The 27,968-nt window shown below is 37.9% G+C and overlaps 1 protein-coding gene, 2 long non-coding RNA genes and 1 pseudogene across 8 annotated transcripts in view; 3 read left to right on the forward strand and 1 right to left on the reverse strand.

Moving 5' to 3' along the window:
* Positions 1-20,772, forward strand: part of LOC143668088 (uncharacterized) — a 90,876-nt gene extending 70,104 nt beyond the window's left edge. The window contains exons 2-3 of the long non-coding RNA XR_013168287.1: positions 10,115-10,248; positions 18,216-20,772. This is a non-coding gene — a long non-coding RNA (uncharacterized LOC143668088). The remainder of the gene's footprint in view (positions 1-10,114; positions 10,249-18,215) is intronic.
* On the reverse strand, positions 2,651-27,938 carry LOC143668089 (uncharacterized). Of its 4 annotated transcripts, XR_013168291.1 has the most exons (7): positions 27,013-27,938; positions 25,724-25,858; positions 12,574-12,632; positions 8,502-8,672; positions 6,963-7,526; positions 6,714-6,873; positions 2,865-5,360 (listed from the first exon to the last, which is right to left on the reverse strand). It is a non-coding gene; the product is annotated as an uncharacterized LOC143668089 (long non-coding RNA). The 4 variants fall into 4 exon arrangements; XR_013168289.1 differs by lacking the exon at positions 2,865-5,360 and adding an exon at positions 2,651-2,826 and having other exon boundaries at positions 6,714-7,526; XR_013168290.1 differs by having other exon boundaries at positions 2,865-3,056; positions 6,714-7,526.
* LOC143668508 (proteasome maturation protein pseudogene) lies at positions 11,268-12,093 on the forward strand (annotated as a pseudogene).
* Positions 26,976-27,968, forward strand: part of UBE2D3 (ubiquitin conjugating enzyme E2 D3) — a 31,093-nt gene continuing 30,100 nt past the window's right edge. For 2 of the 3 annotated variants that reach the window (XR_013168286.1, XR_013168285.1), the window contains exon 1: positions 27,593-27,746. Coding sequence is in view for 1 of the 3 variants with exons in the window: in XM_077142669.1 (XP_076998784.1) it covers positions 26,976-27,227 (252 nt within the window). In the remaining 2 variants the exon portion in view is untranslated. Of the gene's footprint in view, positions 27,228-27,592; positions 27,747-27,968 lie in introns of those variants that run through there. The other variant, XM_077142669.1, reaches the window with a different exon arrangement.

Genomic DNA, 27,968 nt, shown 5'->3' on the forward strand with positions numbered 1-27,968 from the left:
ATCCCTTTGTCTCTCTAAAACTGAGGATTTTTTTCCTGAACTTTCTTCCAGTTCCTTGACTTTGTCTTTAGCTCTATATAAACTGCTATTAAATCTATCCACTGGGCTTTTAATTATGTTTTAACTTTTAATTTTAGATTTCTGTTTGATTCTTTGTAGTTCCATTCTCTGCTAAAATTCTTACTGATATTTTAAGTTCCTGAACATAGTTATCATAGTCTTTGATAATCCTTGTGGGTTCTGTTTCTATAGCATATTGTTTCTGTGTTGTTTTTTTTCTTTTTCAAAATTTCTCATATGCCTGATTTTTGTTACACATGCTGAATATTTTATACTATTAAACTACCATGGAGGTATTCGGAGGCTCTGGATAGCATTGCTTTCCTCTAGAGAGATTTTCTTTTGCTCCTGTTAGGCAGCTAGACTAAGGGCATTAGCAGACTCAGATTTCCCAAATACATTTAGGGCCTGTGAGTTCAAATGATATATTTTTCATTCATTCTGACTCCCAGAGTGTGAGTGTGGCCATTTAGGATCTCAACTGAAAGCCTGAAGTGTTTAAGCCACCAAATGCCAGTTTTAGTCCCTTCCCAAACTGCCCATCCAGCAAGCTTGTCAAAAGCTTGTTTAGCTTCTCAGTTGCTTCTGGAATAACCAAATCCCTCTAGGGGTAAGGGAATCCCAAATACTGCAGACATTTTTCCAACCTGCATATTCTCATATATCCTGACCTTGCAATCCTCGCTGATTTGGTAACTTTTCAGTGTTCTTAACAGGTGTGTTTTTTGGGTTTTGGTCAAGCTTCTCTAGTTGTTCTTAACAGAAGCATAATTAAAACCACCTAGTTCTCCATTACCAGAATTAGAAGTGCAGAAGATGCTTATTTTCATGTTAAAAAATGTTCTAAATTTTATTGGACACTCCCTGGCCTCTCCCCGAAAAACACAAAAGATAGTTGTTGCACATTTGTTTAGTCTATAGATTATACTAGGGGCATAAATTTCCAGGTGCCCTGCAGTGGTTAATGACTCAAAGAAACCTTCTAAAAACAGTCATACTCTCAGGAAAGTCAGAAGTATGTTCAAAGGAACACAAGGAGCCCAGATTGATTAGAGATTTCAAGTATGGAGAAGGAAGAGAAGCAGAGAAACCCACTAGGAAGCTACAATAATGGACAAAATATGAGGTGCCAAGAGGCATCATAGTGTAATGAAAAGAATGTTGACATTGGAATCACAGGACTGGTCATTACAGGTCTGTCACCTAGGGCAAAGTCACTTGACCTGTCTGATTCTTCTTCCTTATTTACATGCCAGTCACTTTGCAGGCCCTCAATAAATACTTGTCTAATGATGGAATGTTAGTAGCTTCTGCTTAACTCAGAGTGCTTACGCAAATCAACAACAACATAATAATGAAAACACTTTTCAAACATTTAAATGTTGCATAATTTAAAGTGTAATATGCATTTGAAGGCATAGAGAAGTAGAAATGGACACTGATGAGGAAAGAAAAGGGTGGAAAGACAAAGATTCCTCCAATATATTGAATCTTGATGCATGGAAAAATATATTCAGCCAAGCAAGGAGGTCAGTAAGAAGAGCAACCAATTTTGGAAATCAGAACAATGTTTAGGGAGAAAATAGTGATTTCATTTTCATTGTGGAAATGTCCAGCAGGCAGTTCTCTGTTACATATATTAGTTAACACTATATAGGGAGCGGTGTGACCGTGGCTCAGTGGCAGAATTCTTGCCTACCATGCCAGAGACCTGGGTTCAATTCCCAGTGCCTGCCTATGCAAATAAAAAAAAAAAAGAAAGAAAAGAAAAAAGATACATGGGTATTCTTTCTTGTGATTAACCAGTCTCCTTCTCAAAAAGTTACCTAAGTTATCTCCTAGATATTTTGTACTTCCTTCCTCATTTTTAATTTAAAAAAAATTAAAAACTGTGCCTGCTGATTATTTTGATAAAGTTTCCTCTATTCCTCCCAAATTATTGGTAAATTGATTATCTAAGGCACTAACTGCCTTAAAGTTTAATTGTTAGGTCCTTCCAATATAATACTTAACTGCTGCTACTCATATGCATTGTTCTAAATACATAGTTATTTCCTATGAAGAGACCTTTAGTATATACTAGGACCTTAGTATAATCCAAGTGAACATTTTCTTTAACTCCTATTTGAACTGCATGAGGCAGAATTAAATGCCTTAATGAAAATCATATGCATGCTGTTTGCTTCTTCCATGTTTTAAATGTATATGCCTTTCACTTAGACCCTCAAATTTAAGATGATTTCTATTCCTTTTTGAATCCTTAGCCAGTTTATCCTAGTTTTTTATATATATATAAATTGTAATGGACACCCAACTTTAGCAGTAGCTCTATCTTTTGTACTAAGAATTTGTCCCCCAAAGTTTGATTTTAATGGACTGTGGTAGTATTTTACTGAATCTGCCTGGGGACTTTATATTCACAATAACATCCAAGATCCTTGCTAATTTTGGACAAAAATGCCTCATCCACCTTTGAAAAGCTAATTTTAGAGTTTAGAATAAACTCTCATATTTTTTCCCTTCTCATTTTAGTTTCTCCTATTCCTACATGAATAGAATATTGCGTTATATAGAACTACTTGCCTTTATTTTATTTTATTTTATTTTTTTGCTCACCACAGTTTTTTGTATTTAACACCTTTCCTGGTGTTCTAATTAAAATAAGATTTTAATGATTTTTTTTTTAACTTAGGACCACAGATAATAACGTATATGCATCCTCTTTTTTCCAGTAGTCAGACTTTGGCTTCCTCAGCCTTAGGGAATCTGAAAGTAAGAAAAAAAAAACAGAGTAGCCAGGAAAATATGTGTTTTACGCCTTATTCTGTAGAAGAAAAAATATATTTTTTTATCTGTTCTTAAGGAATTAATTATTTCACAAAGGTGAATTCTCCATTTAACTGAAGCTTCAATTATCCATCATGGTCAGTAAGTCAGTACAGTATAAAGGGACCTGTCATAACTGGTGTGCTGGTAAATGTTTAACAACCAGATCTCTAGGAAAAACAAAGTTCTGTTTAGTGGAGTTTGCAAAATTCCCTTTGCTAAATACACTGTAGCTCATTTTAAGCTACAGACAGGACATCACTGAACACAGAATAGGGAACAGTACACAGTAGAAACCATTAAATAATGCTTCCACCATATAGGTTCAACAACCACAAAAGCATAGACAACAGTAAAATGTAGTGAAATAACTAGGAAGTGATGAGTTTTAAGTATTTCATATTGGTTTTTAATTTTCCGTTTATATAATTAATTTTTAATAATAGCTCTGTTTAACAACTGGCCAACAAAATTTCTAAAAATTTTTGAATTGGCACCTGTGAGCCAGTATATACAGCTCTAGCACACTACTACCCATACAATTAGTTCTAGATGTGACTTTGGGACTAGCCAATAGGAGTTGAAATGGTTCTGCCACCTGATGTTAAAAAAAAACTTTTTAATACTCAGATTTATTTAATTAACCCTCACATTCTGCAGTGTCAAATCATAAAGCCCCTCATGTCTTCTTTCTCTTCCCTCAATTTAAACCAGTTTATTGGAAATGTCACCCAAGTGCCAGGGATTAGTCAGTATCTGTAGCATAAACCTCTCTGGGCTCCTCAAGGAAATGTCTGGCTCAGATTTCTTTTCTTTCTCAACTTGTCATTTTTTAAAAAAATAATACATTTAGAGAAGTTTTAGGTTTACAGAAAAATTGCATGGAATATACAGAGTTCCCTTAGTTTCCCATATTATTAACATTTTGCATCAGTGTAGTATATTTGTTAACAATTGATGAACCAATATCGATACGGTAGTATAACTAAAGTCGGTAATTTACATCATGGTTTACTCTCTGTTGTACAGTTCTCTGGGTTTTGACAAATGAATAATGTCATGAATCCATCATTATGATATCATACAGAATAGTTTCACTGCCCTAAAAATGCCGTCTGTTCCAACTATTCATCCCTTTCTCCTTCCCTTTTTCCACCAAACCCATGTCACAACTGATCTTTTTATTGACTCTGTAGTTTTGCCTTTTTTCAAAATGTCATAGTTGAAGTCATACAATATGTAGCCTTTTCAGACTGACTTGTTTCACTTAGCAGTATGATTTCAGTTTCCTTCATGTACTTTTGTGGCTTGATAGCTCATTTCCTTTTATTGCTGAGTAATATTTCAATGTATGGATATACCACAGTTTGCTTAACCATTAATTTGTTGAAAAATATCTCCATTGCTTCCAGTTTTTGGAAATTATGAATAAAGCTGCTATAAATATTCACCTACAGGTTTCTATGGGACAAACATTTTCAACTCCTTTGAGTAAATACCTAGAAGCACAATTGCTGGATAATATGGCAAACCTAATTTAGCTATATAAGAAATTGTCTTCCAAAATGGTTGTATTCATTCCCACCAGGAGTGAACAGGACTTCCCTTACTCCACATCCTAGCCAGTATTTGGTGGTATTTGTGTTTGGGATTTTAGGCTTAATACTTAAAGGTCTGTAGTTGTATCTTATTGCTATTTTAATTTGCAATTCTCTAAAGATATACGATGTTGAACATCTCTTCATATGCTTATTTGTGTTCTTCATGCCTTTTTCATATTCCTCCATGTATGTGTTGCCTTGTTATGGCTTTATTGCCTTTTTAATTTTTAAGACTGCTCTAGATGTTTAATTTAATCTGTGTCACCTGTAAATAAATACTGACAAAAGTAACCCAATAAACAATGGGCAAATTATATGGAGAGGCATTTCACCAAAGAAAATAGACAAGAGGCAAAGTAGCACATGAAAAGATGAACATAGTCATTACGGAAATGTAATTAAAACAACAATGTAATATCACTACACACCTAGTAGAATGATTAATATTGAAAAGACTGACTATCACAAGCCAGAGGACCTGGAACTTTCATATATTGTTAGTGGGATTATAAAATGGTACAACCACTTGGGAAAACAAGCTTGGCAGTTTCTTTAAAAGTTAGATATAATCCAGTCATTACACTCCTACATTTTTAAAAACATTTTACTTTGAAATAATTTAAAAACCCCTGGACAGTTGTAAAAATAATACAAACCCCACACAGAGAACTCCAATTTACTCCATCCCAATACATCCACCAACTTTTAGCATTTTGCCACATTTGCCAATTCTTCTTTCCTTTCCTTTCTTTCTTCTTCCCTCCTTTCTTCCTTCCTCCTTTCTTTCTTTCTTTCTTTCATCTATCTTCTAAACATTTGCAAGTAGGTTGTTTACATTATGCTCTTTGAACATAATACTTCCATGTACATTTCCTAAGAACAAAGTTATACACTTATGAACCACCTTAAATAGTTATCAAGTTCAAGAACTCCAACAGTGATATAAAGCTTAGAGTATATACTCTGATTATTTCATATATCCCAATATGAATGTCCTTTGGGCATTTCCTCCCATATTTTATATGCAGTACAGGATCATGATATGCCATTAGTTGTTACTTCCTCTTTAATATTTTTTTTTAATTGTGGAAACACATATAAAACATGAACTTTCTCATCTCAACCACTGCCAAGTATAATTCAGTAGGACTAATCACATTCACAACATTGCACTATCCTCACCACCATCCTTACCAGAACTTTCCCATCACACCAAACTGAAATCCTGCATCCATTGCATTAACTACCTCTTCTTCCTTCCCCAGTGATCTGCATTTTCTGTGAGTTTGCATCCTTTAAATATTTCCTATAAGTGGACTCATACAATATCATCCCTTTGTGTCTGACTTATTTCATTCAACATTATGTCTTCAAGTTCATCCATGATGTAGCACATACCAGCACTTCATTTCTTTTTATGATTAATAATCTATTGTATGGATGACCCACATTTTGTTTATCCATCCATGTGTTGCTGGACACTTAAGTTGCTTCCACCTTTTGGCTACAGTGAAAATGCTGCAATGAACATTGTTGTACAAATATATGTCCAAATCCCTGATTTCAGTTTTTGGCGGGTATATACCTAGAAGTGGGATTGCTGAGTTGTATGGTAGTTCTATGTTTAACTCTTTGAAGAAATCCCAAACTACATTCCACGTGACTACACCATTTTATATTTCCACCAACAATGTACTAAGGTTCCATTTCTCTATATTTCACCAACACATTGCTTTCAGTTTAATAATAACCCTTGGGAGTGAGCTGTTATATCCTTGTGGATTTTTTTTTGCATTTCTCTAATGGCTAATGATGTTGAGCATCTTTTCATGTGCTTATTGACCATCTGTATATCTTCTCTGGAGAAATATCTATTCAAATCCTTTGCCCATTTTGTAATGAACCCTTTAGGATACTTCTCACTTCTTTCTATGCATATTTTTCTCATATTTTCTTTGTGGTTACCATTGAGCTTAAATTTACCATCCCAAGTCTATAACAATTTCATTTTATTTGATGCCAACTTAACTTCAGAAGCATACACACACTATATTCCTATATACCTCCACCCCCACTTTTATGTAGTTCTTGTTAAAAATTACATATTTATACATTATAAGTACACAACCATTGATTTATCATTACTTTTTAAATTTTCATTTTCAATCCTGTAGGAAAAAGTGGGTTTACAAACCAATATACAATAGTACCAGCATTTATACTTACCCATGTCATCACCCAGAGAATATGGCTTTGATCTATTGCCTAGTATTCTTTTGTTTCAACCTGCAGAACTCTCTTTAGCATCTCTTGTAAGGCTGGTCTGGTGGAGATGAACTCCCTCAGCTTTTATTTACGTGGTAATGTCTTAATCTCTTCCTCTTTTCTGAAAGAAAGTTTTTCCAGATAGAGAATTCTTGGTGGGCAATTTTTTGCTTTCAGTACTGTAAATATATCATCTCACTGCATTCCTACCTCCATCATTTCCCATGAAAAATTGACACCTAGCCTTATTGAGCCTCCCTTGACAGCAGCTTTCTTCAGCAGCCTTCAGAATTCTATCTTTGGAGAAGAGAATTTAAACTTCTTGGATGTGTATAATCATGTCTTTCACTAAGTTTTATACATTTTCAGCCATCATTTCTTCAAATATTCTCTCTGCCCCTTCCTTCTCCTTCTAGAACTACCATAATGTGTATATTGGAATGCTTATTGGTATCACACAGGTCTCTCAGGCTCTGTTTACTTTTCTCCATTCTTTTTTCTGTTTCTCAAACTGAATAATTTCAATCATCTTATCTTTGTGTTCACTGATCTCTCTTCTGCCATCTCCAATCTGCTGTTGAAATCCTCCAGGAAATTTTTTATTTCTGTTATTCTGATCTTCAGCTGTGTTTGCTTCCTTTTCATGGTTTCTATCTCTTTATCGGTATTCTCTTTGTGTTCATCTATCATTTTCTTGATGTCAGTTAGTTCTTTGTCCACATTTTCCTTTATCTCTTAGATCCTGTTTAGGACTTTTTTTTTCTTTGTAGTTACCTACAGGATTGAAAATGCAAATAAAAGAAAAATTAATGATAAATCAATGGTTGTGTACTTATAATGTATAAATATGTAATTTTTAACAACTACATAAAAATGAGTGGACAGAGGTATATAGGAACATAGTGTATGTATGCTATTGAAGTTAAGTTGGCATCAAACCAAATGAAATTGCTATAGATTTGGGATGCTAAATTTAAGCTCAGTGGTAACCACAAAAAAAAGTTTTTATCTAGTATGTCCTAACTCTGGTTTTCCTCATTGATGTTTTCTAAATATTTATCCTGCTCCTTTGCATGAGCTATCATTTCCTATTCCTTTGTATGTTTTGTAAGCTTTTGTTGCAACCTAAATATTTTAATATTTTAAGGTGTTTCTTATTTTTGAAATTTAGAAACTGAGGCATCTGTTCCTTAAGCTTGTATACAGCTAGTGTTATGACAAATTTTCTTGAAAACTAGGAGCTGTTGAAAAAGGAAGAAAAAGAAACCACCTTTCTCAGTCTTTATAGATCAGCCTGTGTGAGTGCTCTCCTTCAGAGCTTAGCTGTTGTAACAATATGTTTAGAGAATAAATGTAGAGTCCTCCTCTGTCGTTTTGGTGCATGTGGTTTTCCCTGGGCATGTGCATGTAGCCTTAGAAATTCCATTTAAACAGATATGAATGTCCCCTTTTCCCTAGGAAAGTGTTTCCTCATGGTTCCAGACACTTCACTGTTGGTCTCACAGCTAGGAGATCTTTGCCTCAGGCAGGTGCAATTTGACTAATCTCCTATAGCATTCCATATCCTGTGAAAAGAGTTCTGGATCAGTCTTTCAGGCACAGACATACATGCTCCCAATATGTACATGAGAGTTTCTCTGCTCCCTTCAAGTTCAGGGACTTGCACTGGGAATGTGGGCTAGCTCTGCACTGAGCCAGTGAATGGATGTGGTAAGGGCAAGCCAGGGTGCCACAAAGAGATTTTCTTACCATTTTTTAAAGCACTTCTCTGTTACTACAGCTCTTTAACTGTATTCTGGTACTCTGAGAAAGATGATTCTGCCAGTTCATTTGTTACTTAAAGCTTCAGTGGGGTGATAGAGCACCGGAGTGGTTCGCACAGTTATTTTCATGATCAGAAACCCACTCCTAGGATTTTACCTGAGAAATGAAAACATATTTCATACAAAGGTTTGTGTAAGGATTTTCACAGCAGCTTTAGAAGCTGTAAATGCCCAAATGTCTATTGGCAACTGGGTACAGAAATTGTGCTATATCCATACAATAGAATACTACTCAACAATAAAAATAATTAATTACCAATAGACACAACATAGATAAATCTCAAAGTAAATATGTTCAAAGCAGCTAGACTAAAAAACAGACAAATTGTTATATTTTATTTTTAAAATTCTAGAAAATACAAACTAATCTGTAGTGCAGAAAGCAGATCCATAATTTCTTATGAACAGGGAGACAGAGAAGTTGATCTCAAACTCATAGTTCCCAATGAATTACCCTAAAGATCTGTAGTAGGCAGAATAATGACCCCCACCCCTAAAATATACATATCCTAGTCTCTGGAAGCTGTGAACATATGTTCATGGCAAAGGGGATTTAAGATAGCAAAGGGGATTTAAGATTGCAAATGGAATTAAAGTTGCTAATCACCTGGGCTTGAAATGAGGAGATTATGAAGGGTAGATAATCACGTGGGCCTAATCTAATCACAGAAGTCCTTGTAAGTGGAAGAGGGATGCAAAACTGTCAGAGTGAAGCAATGTGAGGAAGAGTTAACCAGCCATTGCTAGCTTTGAAGATGGAAAGGGGCTAAGAGCCAAGGAATATAGGTAGCCTTTAAAAAAATGGAAAGGATAAGACAACAGATTGTTCCACAGTCTTCAGAAAGGAGTAAAGCTTTGCCAACACCTTGATTTTGGCCCAGTGAGTCCCATTTCAGACTTTAACCTCTAAAACTGTAAATTTTATTGTTTTAAGGCACTAACTTTGTGTTAATTTAGTACAACAGTAATAAGAAACTATCACAATAGCCATTTCTAGTTTTTCTTTAAAATATAATTGAATTTTGTGACTTTTTCTATTGAAAAGTAGGGGCTAGGAGGTTGGTGGTGATGATAGCAAGGAAACCAGGATAGAATGATAGTTCCCTACCTCTTTCCCCATTTTAATTACTTTCCAACTGACCTTCATGTTGTCAGCAGCTTACTTATATTTAAATACTAAATTTCTATTACCAGAAATAAAGGCTTATGAAATCTTAACAGGGAACATGCTTGCTTTAGGATTAAAAATATAGGGGAAAAAAAGAGACTATCTTTTTCCATAGTGAGCAGGTTAAAAGAGAAATTTTGTTGGTTCCTATTAGGAAGTAATTGGTAATTGGTAAAGAGAGGAACATAAGTGATCAATTTGGCATTCACAAAAGAAAAGGGATCCCAGAGTCAACTAAATTATAGTGACACTTGAGAAAGTTAAATCTACAGATTTCTTGACCACTTTGGTAGGTTGAAGTATGCATCCCAATCTTTGAATGTTCTGTTTCTCCGTGGGTATGAACCTATGGAAGATATTATATTTTTAAGGTGTGACCCAACTGAGTATGAGTGGATCTTAATCTGATTACTGAGGGCCTTATAAAGAGGAAACTACGGGGAGGAATCAGAAGCAGGACATCAGTGCAAGTCATAAGAGAAAGGAGAGACAGACCACGTGCCAGGTAAGTCAATAAATCCTTGGAGGAAGCCAGCCTACTAGCCTCTGAAACCATGAGGCAATAAATTCCTATGGTTTAAACCAGCCAATTGTGTGGTATTTGTCATGGCAGCCTGAAAACGAAAATACTCACTAATCTCCAACTTTTTAAAGCTTTCATTCAACCAATCAACATGAATTTACTTTCAGTCCAATCCTTTCCACTTAGCTAGAGTATCTGCCCTAAGCCACAGGAAATAACCACTGTTGTTTGAAGCTGAGAATTTCAGCTAACATAGTAAAAAGGCAGGATGAGGGACTTTCTTTCTGATGAGCAGAGGGTTAAATGGTTCCTGCTATATCAAGTTGAAATGTCTATGCAGTGTTTTCACATAGGGACATAACACAGGGAGGGTAGATTTACATAGGTCTTTGTGGAGTGACCTGGAGACCTAACTACTTTCTATTAGATATTAGGTTCTAAGTTCCAAACAGGAATGAACCTTAAAATGCACCTAAAACCCTTTAAAGGCTTTCTCCTTTTACTTCCACTTTAGAAAGAGGTTTATTAATTGATCTGCCCTACCTCCCTAGCATTTCTTGACTGTGCATTCAAGAGTCACAAGGTCAGACACAACAAATTCTACTTTTGGTGTGTGACAAAAGAACTTTTAAAACTTCTACATCAGTGTTTCTCAAACTGAATTCTTTGAATTCTCTACAAGAATGTTTTTCTTCATTTTGTGATTTCAGAAATCTATAATAATTAATATAAGCAAAATCCCGATCATCTCGATTCCCACCCATAACTGAGTACTGCCATAACTGAGTACTGCCACCCATAACTGAGTCTGTGTTGCATTAGGTTTATGATCTTGTTTTGGCACCACATAAAAACTCTGTCTTAGACAAATTAAACAGAAATAGATAATAAATGCTTCTTTCTGGCTGTGTGAAAGCCAAATGACATCAAAGAATGAACAAAAGTTTCCCAAAGATTCTAGTACAGAAAACTGGTGAGAGAATTGAATCGTCGTGTAGAACATGGCAGTTAGTATAGTCTCTTTGTCCTGCCTCACCCTACATCAAAAGTCAACCTGTATTGGAGCGGCGGGCCAGCTAACGGTAATGGGGCTGAGAGATAGTGTGTGGACAGTGGGCTGAAGACGAATACTAGAGGACTTGGATCTCAGCTAAAGGACAGTATTCCAGTAACTCAACTTTCAGCAGGTGGCCCTTTTGAAAGTCAAGATCTTCTTCAGAAAGGATTTCTTTGTGTGAAAAATGAACTTTTTCCTAGTCATCCTCTTGAATTATCAGAAAAGAATTTTCAGCACAACCAAGATAAAATGAAATTTCCCACACTGAGAAACATCCAGGGTCTGTTTGCTTTGCTAAAATTACAGATGGAATTTAAGGCAGTACAGCAGGCTCAATGGCTTCCATTTCTTCTGAGCTCAAACTTTATTTCACTGGATATTTTGAGGGGTAATGATGAGACTATTAGATTTGAAGATATTCTTAATGATCCATCACAAAGTGAAGTAATGGGAGAACCACACTTGATGGTTATAAACTTGGTTTACTGTAATACAGTTGTGCTATTAATGAAAATAGGGACTGCATCTTGTTATAGTTGTCTACTATAATTTGATGTATACAATATTAAAAGTACTGACACATGAGAATTTTTGTCTGAATATTGTCAATGATTGTTTGAAATTATTTGGTTTTTTGTTTTTAGGCCATGTGACAACTGAAAGTACTAAAGGGAGATGATTTTAAAGCTAGTTTATATTTAGACAGTGACCTTCTAAGTCTTTAAAAAGTCATTGTAAATGAGTATTATAAATCTGCCTGTTGGTTCCAATTGAACCCATTTTCTAAGTATTCCGTAAATTTAACTTTGAATAGTCATTATCAGTATTTGAATGTGCAGTCCTCATAGTAGCATCTTTCAGAATAAATATTTGTAATTGCCCACTGACAACTTCAAATTAAGAACAAAATAAGATGTTTATACTTAATCCTGTTTCAATATCATCCATTAATGCTCAAGAGAACATCTGCTTTATTGATACTATTTTAAATTACAACCATTCTTTGATTCTTTCAATTGAAAATTATAAGTTCAGAGGTTTTTATTTTCATCTTGCCTTTAAAGTGAAAAAATTAGTTGCCAACAGAAATATATTAAACTATGGTTCTTAAAGATTTGATATGTATTAATAAATATTTAATAAGCAACCAAGTAATACAGTTAAAAAAGTAAATCTCATCTTTCCTTGTTTTTGCTTTATATATCACAAGATGTTGAATAAAAAATTACAACTTTCATACATATACTCACACAATAATCTCTTCAAAAATTTTCATCATGCTTGTTCTTATAAGTTATTCTTTATGACCCTGGTACACAAAAATTAAATATTTTTAGAACATTAAAAAAAAGTCATCCTGTATTACAAATGTGTGTTTTTAAAAACTGCGTTTATAAATAGCAGGCATTTTGGAAGGCAGAATGTGTTACTATACATGAACAATGTTATAGTAATTAGATTTTAGGCTAACAAGTACAAAAAAGCCAATTAAAGTTATTTGAAACTGAACCACCATAATGGGTAGCCTGAATTCTGCACTCTAGAGTAGATAATCCTGTAGTCTTAAGTAAAGAAAAAGTTAGAAAAAGTTTCCTTGTCATTCCCAATTCACAGTGTTTACCACAAGAAAAGCTTAAGTTTACCTTTGGCATTTTCCTCCCCACTTCTTTCTGTACACCTCTCCATCTGGTCTCCAATGTCTTCAACTTGACTTTTGCTCCTAATTATAGCCCTGTCCAGGTCAGAGGTAGGCATTTATCCCTACCCCTAAAATGTTCCAGAGAAATCTTCCCTTTATTTCCATTAGTGAATCTATGAATGTTAATATCTTAACTCCTGGCGTTTTTGTCTAAATTTTTGTAAGATGGGAAATCCATATCATACTATTTTCTTACCAGCTATCTACAGAAAAGCCCACCTATAATAACTTTGAGATGATATCTGATATCCTGTGATGTGGGGTATATCTCTGAAACTGTCACACATAATCAGTACAAAATGAGCCAAGTTCTTTGAATATGCATTATTTTAGATGTACTGGAATGTTTCTTAAGAAGTTCATACCTTCTTTTAATGCCATGTGGTAAATTATTGCTTCTGTGCAAACAAAAATTTTCGATTGGTGCTAGATAGTATGTATTAAAATTAATGTAATTTTATGTAAGCAGCTACATTAAATCATTTATATACTGTGTAGGTCTAATCCTTTAGGACCACTATGTGTAGTATTCCCATAATTACTAACTTATAAGTAAATTTATTATGACTATCTGACTAATGAATTCTCACATAGGTATTTACATAATCAAATCCAACAGTAATCATCACTATAACAGTGATCATTTCTGATCTAAATTACACCCTATCTCCTTTTACTTTAGATTTTTATATCATTACTGAAGCAAGAGAGATTATAATTGTGATAGGAAAGTAAATTTAATTCGAATTCCTTATTCTCCTATTTCTGGTCATAATTATGAACATTTATTTTCAATGAAATACAAGGTGGTTTTTAATTATTGTTTTATTAAACAAATATTGGTAAACATACCTCTAAATTTAAAACTGACAGCAAATGTTTATTATCGTATTAAAATCAAATCTAAATTTTAAAATGTTTAAGCCCTCTAGCCTCTTATATTCTAGAGCAGCTAGAAGGAAAAATATGAGAGGATCGTATGGTTGCCTATGGCAAACTCAGATCTGTTCAGTAACCACTTGTTAAAGAGTGCCTTGAAAACCATTGCTTTTTTTAATTTCTTTGCTTTGTATATATGTTATACTATACAATAAAAAAGTTATAAAAAAAAAAAGAAAAAAGCTAGTAACACAGCCCATGCACTTCCCAAAAACAAACAAACAAACAAACAAAAATTCAACAAATGGTGCTGCAATAAGGGGATACTCACATGGAAAAAGAATGAAATGTGACCCCTGTGTGCTGGTTTGAAATGATGTATGTACCCTAGAAAAGCCATGTTTTATCCTAATCCCATTTTGTAAAGGCAGCCGTTTCTTCTAATCCCTATTAAGTACTGTATGTTTGAAACTGTAATTAGACCATCTCCCTGGAGATGTGACTCAATCAAGAGTGGTTGTTAAACTGGATTAGGTAGAGACGTGTCTCCGTCCATTCGGGTGGGTCTTGATTATTTTATTGGAATCCTATAAAAGAGGAAACATTTTGGAGAAAGTGAAAGATTCGGAGAGAGCAGAGACTGCTGAAGCACCACGAACTGAGAGTCCACTAGCCAGAAGCTATGAAAGTCAGCACTACCCCACATAGGAAAAGTTCTAAAAGTTAAAAAAAGGGATCAGACTTCAACTACAGATATAAATGAAGCTGATCTGGATAGGACTAACGTAGATCAGAATACAGGGTAAAGGATGATATCTCGTTCATATCTTAAAACTTCAACTTCTGTGTGTGAACAAAGGGAGCGATGTTTAGTTGGTGCAAATTTTATATTTTGGATAGTGCATTACTTAAACTGTATGGTCAGTAGTTGAACACCTTAAGTATGTGGAATCTTGAATAGGGTGTTAGTTCCTGTTGGCTTGTCCAGGTTAGTATGATGCCCTGATATATCCCAGAGTAATTTGGGCAGAGAATAAAAAAGTATCTACAAAGTCCCTGTCATGGTCAGGTTCATATCTGTCTGACAGATATAAATGCTTCTATGAGTGTCCTGAAGGAAAATCTTATTTTGTGTAGCTGTAGACTTGAGATCTCTGAAAATCAGACTCAGAATCTTATTGGTAGAGTAGCAATTTTACAATGTAAACTAAAATCTCAGTCTTGCATGGTGTCTGCCATTAAAGTGAGGGTATTGATTGGAAAGGAGTGGGACCCTGAAAAATGGGATGGTGACATATGGATTGATAATGATGTTGGTGGCAGGTTTGAAACCCTAGGCTATGCTGAGTCTTCTCTAGATAACCCTATAACAGTCTGCCCTGAGGACATAGCTGCCCCACCACCAGCCTGCCCTGAGGAGTTTAGCCACCCAACCTCTACCTGGAGGGATTAGCCCTAGAATGATTACTCCTGTTTCACCAGATGAAACTGCAAATGAATGCCCTGAAGCAGATGGCTTGGAAGATACTTCTAATTCTTTTCATGACCCACTCCCACCGCCCCTCATTTCTTCCAGACCTATAACTAAACTAAAGTTCCAATAGGCTCCTAAAGGTGAAGTACAAAGTATCACACATGAGGAGGTAAGTTATACTCCGAAAGAACTGTATGAGTTTTCCAATTTATATAGATGGAAATCAGGGGAATATGTGTGGCAATAGATTTTAAGGGTGTGGAATAATGGTGGGAGGAATATAAGGCTGAATCAGGATGAATTTATTAATATGGGCCCACTAAGCAGAGATTCTGTACTCAATGTTATAGCTCGAGGCATTACAAAAGACATTTAACAGTTTGGATGGATGGCTGAAACATGGATCAAAAGGTGGCTGACATTACCTGAGGTTGAAATGCCAGAACTGCCCTGGTATAATGTAGATGAGGGGATCCAGAGGCTTAAAGAGATTGGAATGTTAGAGTAGATTTATCATGCAAAGCCTGCTCTTACACCCCAGGAATGTCCAGAGGATGAACCTTTTACCCAGAAACAGTTTGCTTTCAGCTGGCAAGGTCAGCAATATACTTTCATTGTCCTACTTCAGGGGTATATAAAATCTCTAGCCCTATGTCATAATCTTGTCTGCAGGGACCTCGATCATTTCTCCCTCCCACAAGACATCACACTGGTCCATTATATTGATGATATGTTGATTAGACCTGGTGAGCAAGAAGTAGCAACTACTCTAGACTTATTGGTAAGGCATTTGCATGTCAGAAGATGGGAGATAAATCCAACAAAAATACAGGGGCCTTACACCTCAGTGAAATTTCTAGGTGTCCAGTGGTGTGGGGCATCTTGAGATATCCTTTCTAAGGTGAAGGATAAGTTGCTGCATCTGGCCCCTCCCACGACCAAAAAAGAGGCACAACACCTAGATGGTCTCTTTTTTTGGCAACAACATATTCCTCATGTGAGTGTGCTACTCAGGCCCATTTATCAAGTGACTGGAAAAGCTGCTAATTTTGAGTGGGGACGTGAACAAGAGAAGGCTCAGCAACAGGTCCAAGCTGCTGTACAAGCTGCTTTGCCACTTGGACCATATGATCCGACAGATCCAATGGTGCTGGAAGTGTCAGTGACAAACAGAGATGCTGCTTGCAGCTTCTGGCAGGCCCCTATAGGAGAATCACAATGGCGACCCTTAGGATTTTGGAGCAAAGCCTTACCATCTGCTGCAGATAACTATTCTCCTTTTGAGAAACAGCTTTTGGCCCGCTACTGGGCCTTAGTAGAGTGTGAACACTTAACCATGGGCCACCAAGTTACCATGAAAGCTGAGCTGCCTATCATGAGCTGGGTGTTGTCTGACCCACCAAGCCATGAAGTGGGGATACACAGCAGCACTCCATCATAAAATGGAAATGGTATATACGAGATAGGGTCAGAACAGGTACTGAAGGCACAAGTAAGTTACATGAGGAAGTGGCCCAAATGCCCATGGTCTCCACTCCTGCCCCATTACCTTTCTTTTCCAGACCAGAGCTATGGCATCCTGGGGAGTTCCTTACAGTGAATTGACTGAGGAAGAGAAAATGCGGGCCTAGCTTACAGATGGTGTGGCATGATATGCAGGTACTACCCGACAGTGGACAGCTGCAGCACTACAACCCCTTTCTGGGGAGTCCTTGAAGGACAGTGGTGAGGGAAAATCTTCCCAGTGGGCAGAACTTCGAGCAGTGTACCTGGTTGTTCATTTTGCTTGGAAGGAGAACTGGCCAGAGTTGCGTTAGTATACTGACTCATGGGCTCTTGCTAATGATTTGGCTGGATGGTCAGGGACTTGGAAAGATCATAATTGGAAAATTGGTGACAAAGAGGTCTGGGGAAGTGGTATGTGGATAGACCTTCCTGAATGGGGTAAAAACATGAAGATATTTGTGTCCCATGTGAATGCACACCAGAGGGTGACTTCAGCAGGAGAAAATTTTAATAATCAAGTGGATAAGATGACACAATGACCCATTTTGTGGATACCAGTCAGCCTCATTCCCCAGCAACTTCTGTCGTTGCCCAATGGGCTCATGAACAAAGTGATCATGGTGGTAGGGATGGAGGTTATGCGTGGGCTCAGTAACATGGACTTCCATTCACCAAGGCTGAACTAGCTACAGCCACTGCTGAGTGCCCAATCTGCCAGCAGCAGAGACCCACACTCAACCCCCAATATGGCACCATTCCCCAATGTGACCAGCTGGCTACATGGTGGCAGGTTGATTACATTGGACCACTCCCTTCATGGAAGGGGCAGCGATTTGTTCTAACTGGAATAGACACATACTCTGGATATGGGTTTGCTTTCCCTGCATGCAATGCCTCTGCCAAAACTACCATCCGTGGGCTTACAGAATGCCTTATCCATCATCATGGTATCCCACACAGTGTTGCTTCTGATCAAGGAACACACTTCACAACAAATGAAGTGTGGGAATGGGTACATGCTCATGGAATCCTCTGGTCTTACCATGTTCCCCATCATCCAGAAGCAGCTGAATTGATAGAACAGTGGAATGGTCTTTTGAAAACTCAATTACGGTGCCAATACCTTGAAGTGCTGGGGTAACGTTCTCCAGGAAGCTTTGTATGCTCTGAATCAGCATCCACTGCATGGTGCTGTTTTTCCCATAACCAGGATCCATGGGTCCGGGAACCAAGGGTTGGAAATGGGAGTGACACTACTCACTATTACCCCTAGTGATCCACTAGGAAAATTTTTGCTTCCTGTCCTTGTGACCTTGAGCTCTGTTGGTCTACAGGTTTTACTTCCAAAAAGGGGAGTGCTTCCACCAGGATTTCACTGAACGATTTCACTGAACTGGAATCTAAGGCTGCCACCTGGTCACTTTGGGCTACTCATGCCCCTGGATCAACAAGCCAAAAAGGGGACTGATTACATTACTGACTGGGGTGACTGGCCCTGACTATCAGGTGGAAGTAGGACTGCAACTACACAATGGAGACAAAGAAGAGTTTTCCTGGAATATAGGAAATCCCCTAGGGCGTCTTTCAGTACTACCATGCCCTGTGATTAAAATCAATGGAAAACTGCAATAGCCAAATTCAGGGAGGACTTCCAATGCCTCTGAAACTTCAGGAATGAAGGTTTGGGTCACCCCACCAGGCAAAGAACGATGGCCAGCTGAAGTGCTTGCTGAGGGTAAAGGGAACATGGAATGGGTAATGGAAGATGGTAGTAGTGATAAATATGAAGCATGACCATGTAATCAGTTACAGAAACAAGGACTGTAATGCTGTTTTGTTCATGTTATAGTATTTAAGTTGTAAGATATCAAGTTTAAGAATAAATATTACCCAAGGACTTGCACCCTATTCTGGGGAAATTTAATGTGTTTCTGGTTATATGCAGGACAGTTGAGTATTGTTAGATGAGAAAAAAGTCTTTTATTGCTTTCTGTTGAGAGATTAGGTATGGTTTAAGGTGATGTGTATAGTTGCCAAGTTGACAAGGGTGGACTGTCATGGTCAGGTTCATATGTCAACTTGGCCAGGTGGTGGTACCAGTTTGTCTGGTTGGGCAAGTCCTGGCCTGTTGCTATGAAGACATTTCATAGAATTAAATCATGATCATGTTGGCTGCATCCACAGCTGATTCCATTTGTAATCAGCCAAGTGTCTTCAGCAATGAGTGATGCTTAATCTAATCACTGAAGTCTTTTATGGAGGATTCAGAAGAAACAGGCTGTCTTCTCTTCCTCCTTCGGCCAGCAAGCCTCTCCTGTGGAGTTCATCCAGACCCTCCATTGGAGTCATCAGCTTCACAGCCTGCTCTACAGATTTTGGACTCTACGTTCCCACAGTTATGTGAGACACTTTTATAAATTTTATATTTATGGATATTTTCTGTTGATTCTGTTTTCTCTAGAGAACCCTAATACAGTCCCCTTTGGGGATTGGGGAGAAAGGAGGAAATATTCATCTTCCCCATTTGGAGAATTCCTATTTCTCTCAAGCAGTGGAGACAACCAAATCAATAGGCTCAGCCCTCAATCTTGGGGTTTAACCCTCTGAAACTTATTCCTGCAAAGAACAGCCTAAGCCGACTCATAATTATGCCTAAGAGTCATCCCCAGAGTACCTCTTTGGTTGCTCAGATGTGGCCTCTCTCTCTCTAAGCCAATTCAGCAGGTGAACTCACTGCCCTCCCCTCTATGTGGGATATGACTCCCAGGGGTAGAAATCTCCCTGGCAACATGGGTCAGAAACCCTGGGATTTGCCAGGACTTAGCATCATGGGATTGAGAAAGCCTTCTTACCCCATAGGAGGAAGGGACAAATGAGTCAAAATAAAGTGTCAGTGGCTGAGAGATTTCAAATAGCCAAGAGATTATCCTGGAAGTCATTCTTATGCATAATATAGCTATCCCTTTTTAGTTTATGGTTGTTCTAGTTTGCTAGCTGCCGGAATGCAATATACCCGAAACGGAACGGCTTTTAACAAGGGGAATTTAATGAGTTGCTAGTTTACAGATCTAAGGATGAGAAAATGTCCCAATTAAAACAAGTCTATAGAAATGTCCAATCAAAGGCATCTGGGGAAAGATACCTTGGTTCAAGAAGGCCGATGAAGTTCAGGGTTTCTCTCTCATCTGGAAAGGCACATGGCAAACGCAGTCAGGGCTTCTCTCTCGGCTGGAAGGGCACATGGCAGACACGGCGTCATCTGCTAGCTTACTCTCCTGGCTTCTGGTTTCATGAAGCTCCCCGGGAGGCGTTTCCCTTCTTCATCTCCAAAGGTCGCTGGCTGGTGGACTCTCTGCTTTGTAGTGTTGCAGCATTCTCTGCTCTCTCTGAATCTCTCATTCTCCAAAATGTTTCCTCTTTTATAGGACTTCAAAAACTAATCAAGACCCACTCAGATGGGTGGAGACATGTCATCCCCTAATCCAGTTTAACAACCATTCTTAACCAAATCTCATCAACCAGGGAGATGATCCCATCACAGTCCCAAATACACAGCATTGAATAGAGACTATTCTACCTTTAAGAAATGGGATCCATATTAAAACATGGCTTTTCTTAGGGGGCATACTTCCCTTCAAACCAGCACACTGGTGTATTGAGGTGGCTGAAGGGAAACTGTTATGTTCCAGTAGCCTCGATTCTTGAAGATGACTCTATAACAATACAACTTTTACAATGTGACTGTGTGATTGTGAAAACCTTGTGTCTGATGTTCCTTTTATCCAGAGTGTGAATAGATGAGTATGTGCATGGGTGGTTCAGTGACAGAATGCTCACCTTCCATGCGGGAAACTCAGGTTCAATTCCTGGACCATGCACGCCCCCCCCCCCCCCCCAAAAAAAAGGATAAAAAATAAATAACGGGGGGATAAGGGGTAAAATAAATTGGGTAGATGGAAACACTAGTAGTTGGTGAGAGGGAGGGGTAAGGGGTATGGGACATACGAGGTTTTCTGTTTTTCGGGTTTTTTAAAATTTCTTCTTCTAGAGTGATGCAAACATTCTAAAAATGATCATGGTGATGAATACACAACTATGTGGTGATATTGTGAGCAACTGATTTATACTGACTGTGTGTGCAATTTGTCAATTAAAAAAAAAAGTCACACAAAAAAAGTTTAGGGTTTCTGTGCTCATTACCTTTTCAACATTTTTTGTACCTTTATTAATAGCTGGATGTAAATTGCTTCCTACAATATTTAAAACCAGAATCATTTATTATTTTTTAGCTGATCTCAGACGACAATATAAAACACATGATTATTTTCCTTTATTTTTTCAGGGGTAAACACTTCTACAGTTTAATTTGTAAACTCCCAAATTCAGCTCAATTATCAATCAATTTCTGTATTCAAGTAAGTCAAATAAAAGTCAATTCTATCTTTATTTACAGCTGTAAAGTAAATATGTGAATAGTGTTTACATGACCATAAGCTGCCCTATTCTGGACATCAAAATGCTTTGGGGCTATGTTTCCTTTAACTTTTACCTTAGAAAAGTGTGAGTAAAAATGTAAATCTGATATTGCAAATACAATCAATCACATAAACAGAGAGCCTTATCAACCAATAAATCCACTTCAGTGCCAATCAAAAATGAATTTGGTACTGAACAATCACTGCCTTCCTTAAGCATGTATAATCTAGAACTCTGTATATTAGGATTTATTTATGTCATCATTTCTATTACACAATCTTGATAGTGGTCAATGTTAAAGATAAAGCACCACCATCATAAAATAAAAATGGAATAATAAAAGGTTTACATTTCAGATGGAGGGCAAAAAAAAAGGTATGAATGGATTTCCTCATCTTCTACGCAAAACTCTTTCCAACAATTTCTATGAAACAAAACTATTTTTCATCCCCAACTTATTTAAAAGTGGTGCTGTACATAATCAATTCCACTGCAAAGGAAGAATTTGGAAAATTCCTTTTAGTCTCTAGGTGGGATTTTATTTGGAATATTAAGGAGTGCATAAACATTGAGGCAACAGATATGTATTTGCTGCACTAGATTGCAAATTAATGTTAGCTAATATTCAAAGGTCTAAAAATAATCAAATGGCTTAGTAGTTCAAAGTGTGGGCATTGAGGTCAGACTGCCTAGGTTTAATTCCTGCCTTACCACTCATTAAATCTTGCCTTACTACTTGAGTGTTTTCATCTGTATGATGGTGATTTGATGAGATAATAAATCTAACACACAGAAAATATTTCAAATAATAATGACTAACACTGATTACAAATTTTTAAATATACAGTATTTAAATTTTTCATCCTTTTTATTTTAATTTTAGATTTCTTCCACCATATCTAATTTAAGAAGGCATACAATAAATGTGTATGAATAAAATCTAAGTTATCCAGAAAGTTTGGGTAATGAATCATTCTGGATAGTTAAAATTTTCCAGAGGGCACTGTATTAATGTGTTAAGCTGCCAGAATGTAATATACCAGAAATAGAATGACTTTTAAAAAGGGAATTTAATAAGTTAAAAGTTTATAGTTCTAAGCCTAAAAAAATGTCCAAACTAAGGCATCTAGGGAAGGATACCTATGCTGGTTTGAAAAGATGTGTGTACACTTGAAAAGCCAAGTTTTAATCCTGATTCCATTTTGTAAAGGCAGCAGTTTCTTCTAATCCCCATTCAGTACTATAGGTTGGAAACTTGACTGGGTTATCTCCATGGAGATGTGATTTAATCAAGTGTGGGTATTAAACTTTGTTAGATGGAGATGTGTCTACACCTATTCTAAGTGGGTCCTCATTAATTTACTGGAATCCTATAAAAGATGAAATATTTTAGAGAAAGCTTCAGAATGCCGCAGAACCACAAAGCAGAGTCCACCAGCCAGCGACTTTTGGGGATGAGGAGGGAAAATACCTCCCGGGGAGCTTCATGAACCAGGAAGCCTGGAGAGAAAGCTAGCAGACTGTCACCATGTTCATAATGTGCCCTTTCAGCTGAGAGAGAAACCCTGAACTTCATCAGCCTTCTTAAACCAAGGTATCTTTCCCTGGATGCCTTAGATCAGACACTTTATAGACTTGCCTTAATTGGGACATTTCCACAGCCTAAAAACTGTAAACTTGCAACTCGTTAATAAAAATTTCTTATTAAACAGAAACCATTCTGTTTCTGGTATATTGCATTCCGGCAGCTAGCAAACTTAACAATACCTTAATTTAAGAAAGACAGATGGGTCTGGAAGGCATGTGGCTGGTATCTGCTGGGGTCTTTGGCTTTCGGTTTCAAAGAGCTTCCCCAGGGGAGTTTTCTTTCCTCATCTCCAAAGGTCTCTGGCTGTGTGGGGTCTGACCCTTCTGCTCTCCAAGTGTCTGCATCGGCTTTGCTCTCTGTCGTTTCTGAACTTTCTCCAAAATGTTTCCTTGCTTAAAGGATTCCAATAAACTAATCAAGTCCCAAGTTGAATGGGTGAAGTCTCATCTAATGAAAAGGAAACACTCACAACTGGGCATGTCACATCGCCCTGGATATAATATAATCAAAAGTTTCTGCCCTACAATATTAAATCACGATTTAAAAAAATGGCTGCTCCCCACAAGATTGGATCAGGATTAAAATATGGCTTTTCTGGGGGTACATAATACATTCAAACTTGCAGAAGTACTGTTATAGATGCCAAACAAAGCAACAAACATGGTAAAAGTATTTTCCAACCTATTACATACTTCCCTGCATTCTTAAAGACAATATACTGGTTATAATTAATTTTTTTATTGATGAACCATTATCGTTATGAATATCAATCATTATTCTATGTTAGAATTTCTCAATCCCTTCAAGGATTACCAAAAGGAATAAGCCTATTCAACTTTACCTAACATTTCTTAGTGTAAAGTCTGTGAATAGAATTCAGAGGATGTGTGAACTTGGACGGGAAGAAAGTATCCATTTTTATTTTCATTGATCTCTAACTGAAAATTAGCATTTCCTCACATTATGAATGTACACAAACACAGTGGTATTAGTTGTACCTACATCTGTATCACCAATGAAAATCACAGATACTTGATATCATATTATAAATGTTGCACACTCTGGAAATATTATGTTCATCATTATTTCAAAAATTTGGTCTTTATTAGACACAGCACTATAATTTACAGTGCTCATAAAGCACATAACTTGGTTTTCTTTAATATCTTAATAACTCTTTCAAATCTTTATAATGCTGTGAATTTTAAACACTTAAAAACATTTTTCTGAGATGATCCATGCTTTGCCACACTGACCAAGTGCTTCATAGCACACAAAAAGTTAAACAGCCTGCATTCAAATCTGTTCCACGCTGCTGAGCTTTTGAGTTCATATGCTTGTTTATTTTTAGTTTCCCCCATTTGTCAACTGTAATTTCTCCTTGGTGACACCACTCTCTGAGAGCAGCCCTTCTATCCCCCTTCCATTTTGCAACTTTATTCTGCTGTGGGCAGAATGTATAAGAATTTGAGAGTAAAATTTTAAAAAAAACAGGTCTTGAGAAAAACTTGCAGAGTTTTCCTGAAAGTCCATGAACTTTGTGACACATGCTGCCTAGAGATCTCCTCTGCTCATTTAGTTGTTCTAAGTATTGAAGTATTCGTTAAAGATAGGCAGTTGCCACTAACGAGAAATGTTGCTATGAGGCATTTAAATGTATGAAGCGTTGGTAAGATACATGAATCAGTGATGTTTACATTTTTTCATTGTTTTTGAATCTATTAATTATATTAAATGGGAGCTTCACAGAACTTTGGAACTGTTAAGCATTACAACTTAGTTTTATAAAGAAAAATCAGGCCAAAGGAAATTAAATGTCTTTGCCAGATTCTCTCAATAAATAGAGATCTCATGGTTCCTTGACTTGAGGGTTAGTAATTTTTCCTTATTTAATGGCTGTCTCTAATCTTTCTTTATCTAATAACTGTCTTTATCGAATAGCTGTTTCTAAACCCATGAAGCAGTTTACTTAGACATAGGTTTTAACACTATCTGTGTTCTAATTCTGATTAGATGTGTGATCCTGGACAAGTTATTCTTTTCTGTATGACTACATGTAAATGGAGATAAGAGTCAAACATGTAAATGTCTCAGAAGTAAGTCAGAAAAACAAAGTTATTTAAATATGAAAATGAGCCTGTTATTGTTATTTTGAATCAAGGTTCCAAAACGCATTTAAAACCCAGGGAGATTCATGAAGAAAAGCCAAACATTGAGAGAAGTCAATATGTATTACCCTAAACAAGCTTCATTATTAAAGTGTAGTGGAAAATATTAATGCTCTGATTAACAATGGAGTATATCTATTCTAAGAAGGGTTCCTGAAAAAGTAAAAATAGAATACGTCAAATAAAACTAGATTCAGATGGCATCTAAAATAGAAATATAAAACATTTTACTCTCCTACTTTGTAAATTAAGAGACAATTTGAAACCTTATTCAATAAATATTCAGGAGTTAACTGCCTGGATTTAAATTCTACTTTGACCACTTATTAGCTATGTGACCTTGGGGAGTCAATCTCTAACTTAATCTCTGTGGGTCAATTTATTTGTAAAAAGGGGGATTAATGAGCACAGTACCCAATATATGCTAAGTGTTTAACTCATATTGCCTGTACATAAGTTATTACATATTTGCTTCACACTATAGGCGGTTAACTTCTTACTGGTTACTAACAACTACATTTATACAGTATTGTAGAGTCTACAATGTCCTTTCACATATGATATCTGAACCACACACTAACACTTTGAGAAAGGACAACTATTATTATACCTGGTTCAGTGTAGAAGAAACAGTCTGAAGATAAGTAAACCAGATGAAGGTCACATACTGGGAAGCAATGGAGCAAGAATTCAAACCCGGGTTTCTCTCTCAAACACCATGCCTAATCCTGCGTTTTACATTAGGCTGGTGAGAAAAGAGAACAAAAGAAAGATTATTCAGAGAGGAAAGAGGGAGCAGAAGTGCCTAGAAGGCCATGACGTGAGCACTTTAGTGCCTTGCTACTCACAGGGTGGTCCTAGGACTTGAATAATCTGTATCACCTGGGAGCTTGTATCACCAGGGTTCCAACAATGGCCTACTAAACCAAAATCTGCATTTTGAACAAAATCCCCAGGTGATTCGTATGGACACTAGTTTGAGACGCACTGACACTACACGGTCACTTGCACAGCATGTACGAGACCATTTAACAAGGTCCTGTGAAGTATACTTTCTGAAACAGGAAGCAGCTTGATGTTTTCCTTTTTAAAAATTATACGTTAAAAGCAGGTTTATTTTCCCAAGAAATTCTTAAGTATTTCCACTTTGGTATGTAGAATCATTATGGAATGTGAGAAAAACCTTACATTCCTTTCCCACCTCTAAAATCCTTTCAAAAACGAATGCTTTACTATCCTTTACCTGAAGGATACACTACACAGTAAAATCACCCTCCCCGTGCTTTACACCGGCAGATTATAAAAGGCCAATTCTATCCTTATATTTCCTCTCTGGATAATCCGCTAAGAATTGGATTTTTCTGATCCAACACTCTTTCTTTATTGGGTTTCGTCCCTTTCTGGCTCCAGCAAGTGAAACATAACAGGAGGAGAAGTATTAAATTATTAAATTCGTTGTCACAACTTAATTTTGGTAGCTGCTGATTACAGAGGAAAGTAAAAAGTCCACTCCTATCTTCTTGTCCTCCACCCTAATCGACTCGCAACTGAGCTTGATTCAGAGACTGCTCCAACCCTGAGAACTGATCTATGTGACCACTCTTCAATACTGATCATCTAGGATCAGATAAACACCAATTTTCAGCACGTGGGAGCGCTGACCACCATTCAGCTTGGTTCTATTTTAAATTACCGTTCCCACTTGGAAAGATGCCTCCTTCCACTGGTTAACCCGCCCAGACTTGCGGGCGAGTAAATATTGTTCACCTGCTCCACCGGAAACCTCAATAGCTCGGGTCTACCTCGACTAAAGGTATCTAGCAATTAACCCTGGATACCTCCCACCGCACATTCCTGATTGGATGCGTGAGAGAGGGATGCGTCGGCGCGCGGTCTTACCCGGCCGGGGAATTCCATTTCCTCTCCCTCCCACCAGCATCAGCATTCAGGGGCGGTGCTTCCCAGTCGGTGTCCATTGCTTCTCGCGAGAATTCGTGCGTTTGGGGGCGGACTCCTGTCAGGAAGAGCGCACAAAACTATCCCAAAGTCGCCGCGGAGCTACAGTTCCTGTTAGCCATCCACGAAGGTCTCGCGAGATTCGCATCTTCTACCAAGTGAGGAAACTGGGGGATCCTGCTAGGAGGGGCATGGGCATCGACCGCGCAGTCGCCGCTTCCATTACCTTACTCCCATGGTCTCCTTCCGGTTCTCGATGCTTCTTTCAGTCTATGGGTTTCCGCTGCTCGTCTACCCTCCCCCCACTCCATGACCCGCCTCCGGCCCCCGCCCTCCCAGTCCAACCTCTGATCCATATAGTAAAAAGGTGCTGTTCGGAAAAAGAGAAAGACAAGGGGTGGCACAGATACAGTCGGCCCTGGACGTGGGAAGTAAACCGTCTCCCTTCATCTTTAGATTCGTCTTGTGCTCGCGACGGCGGCGTTGGCGGACTGATACGCGGCGGTGAAGAGGCAGGAGGAGGGGGAGGGGCGGAGCGTGGCAGCTGGCAGTAGTTCCGTCAGAGCGGACATCTTGTGGCTGTGTTGTGCGCGTGAGCCCCGTAGGGCCGGGGAGGCACCAGCTGCCGCGCGGGGAGGAGGCCGAGGCCGCAGCTTGAGGGAGGCCCCGGCCCCTCTGTACGCGTGGGTGTGGACGTCTAAGGGCAGGGAAGGGAGGCCGGCCCAGTGGCCGGCCTGGTAAGAGGGGCAATACGGGTCCAGGTTGGGTTGAGTGACCAGCCGGTTGCGTTGGGTGGGGTGGGAAGGCTGAAGAAGCCGGGGCCTTTCCTGATTAAGGGGGAGGGGGAATGGGCGCGTCCTCGCGCCCAAGCTGGAGCCTTAGGGGCAGCACGGGCGCGT

The sequence above is a fragment of the Tamandua tetradactyla genome, chromosome 24, assembly GCF_023851605.1.
Source record: "Tamandua tetradactyla isolate mTamTet1 chromosome 24, mTamTet1.pri, whole genome shotgun sequence".
NCBI lineage: Eukaryota > Metazoa > Chordata > Mammalia > Pilosa > Myrmecophagidae > Tamandua > Tamandua tetradactyla.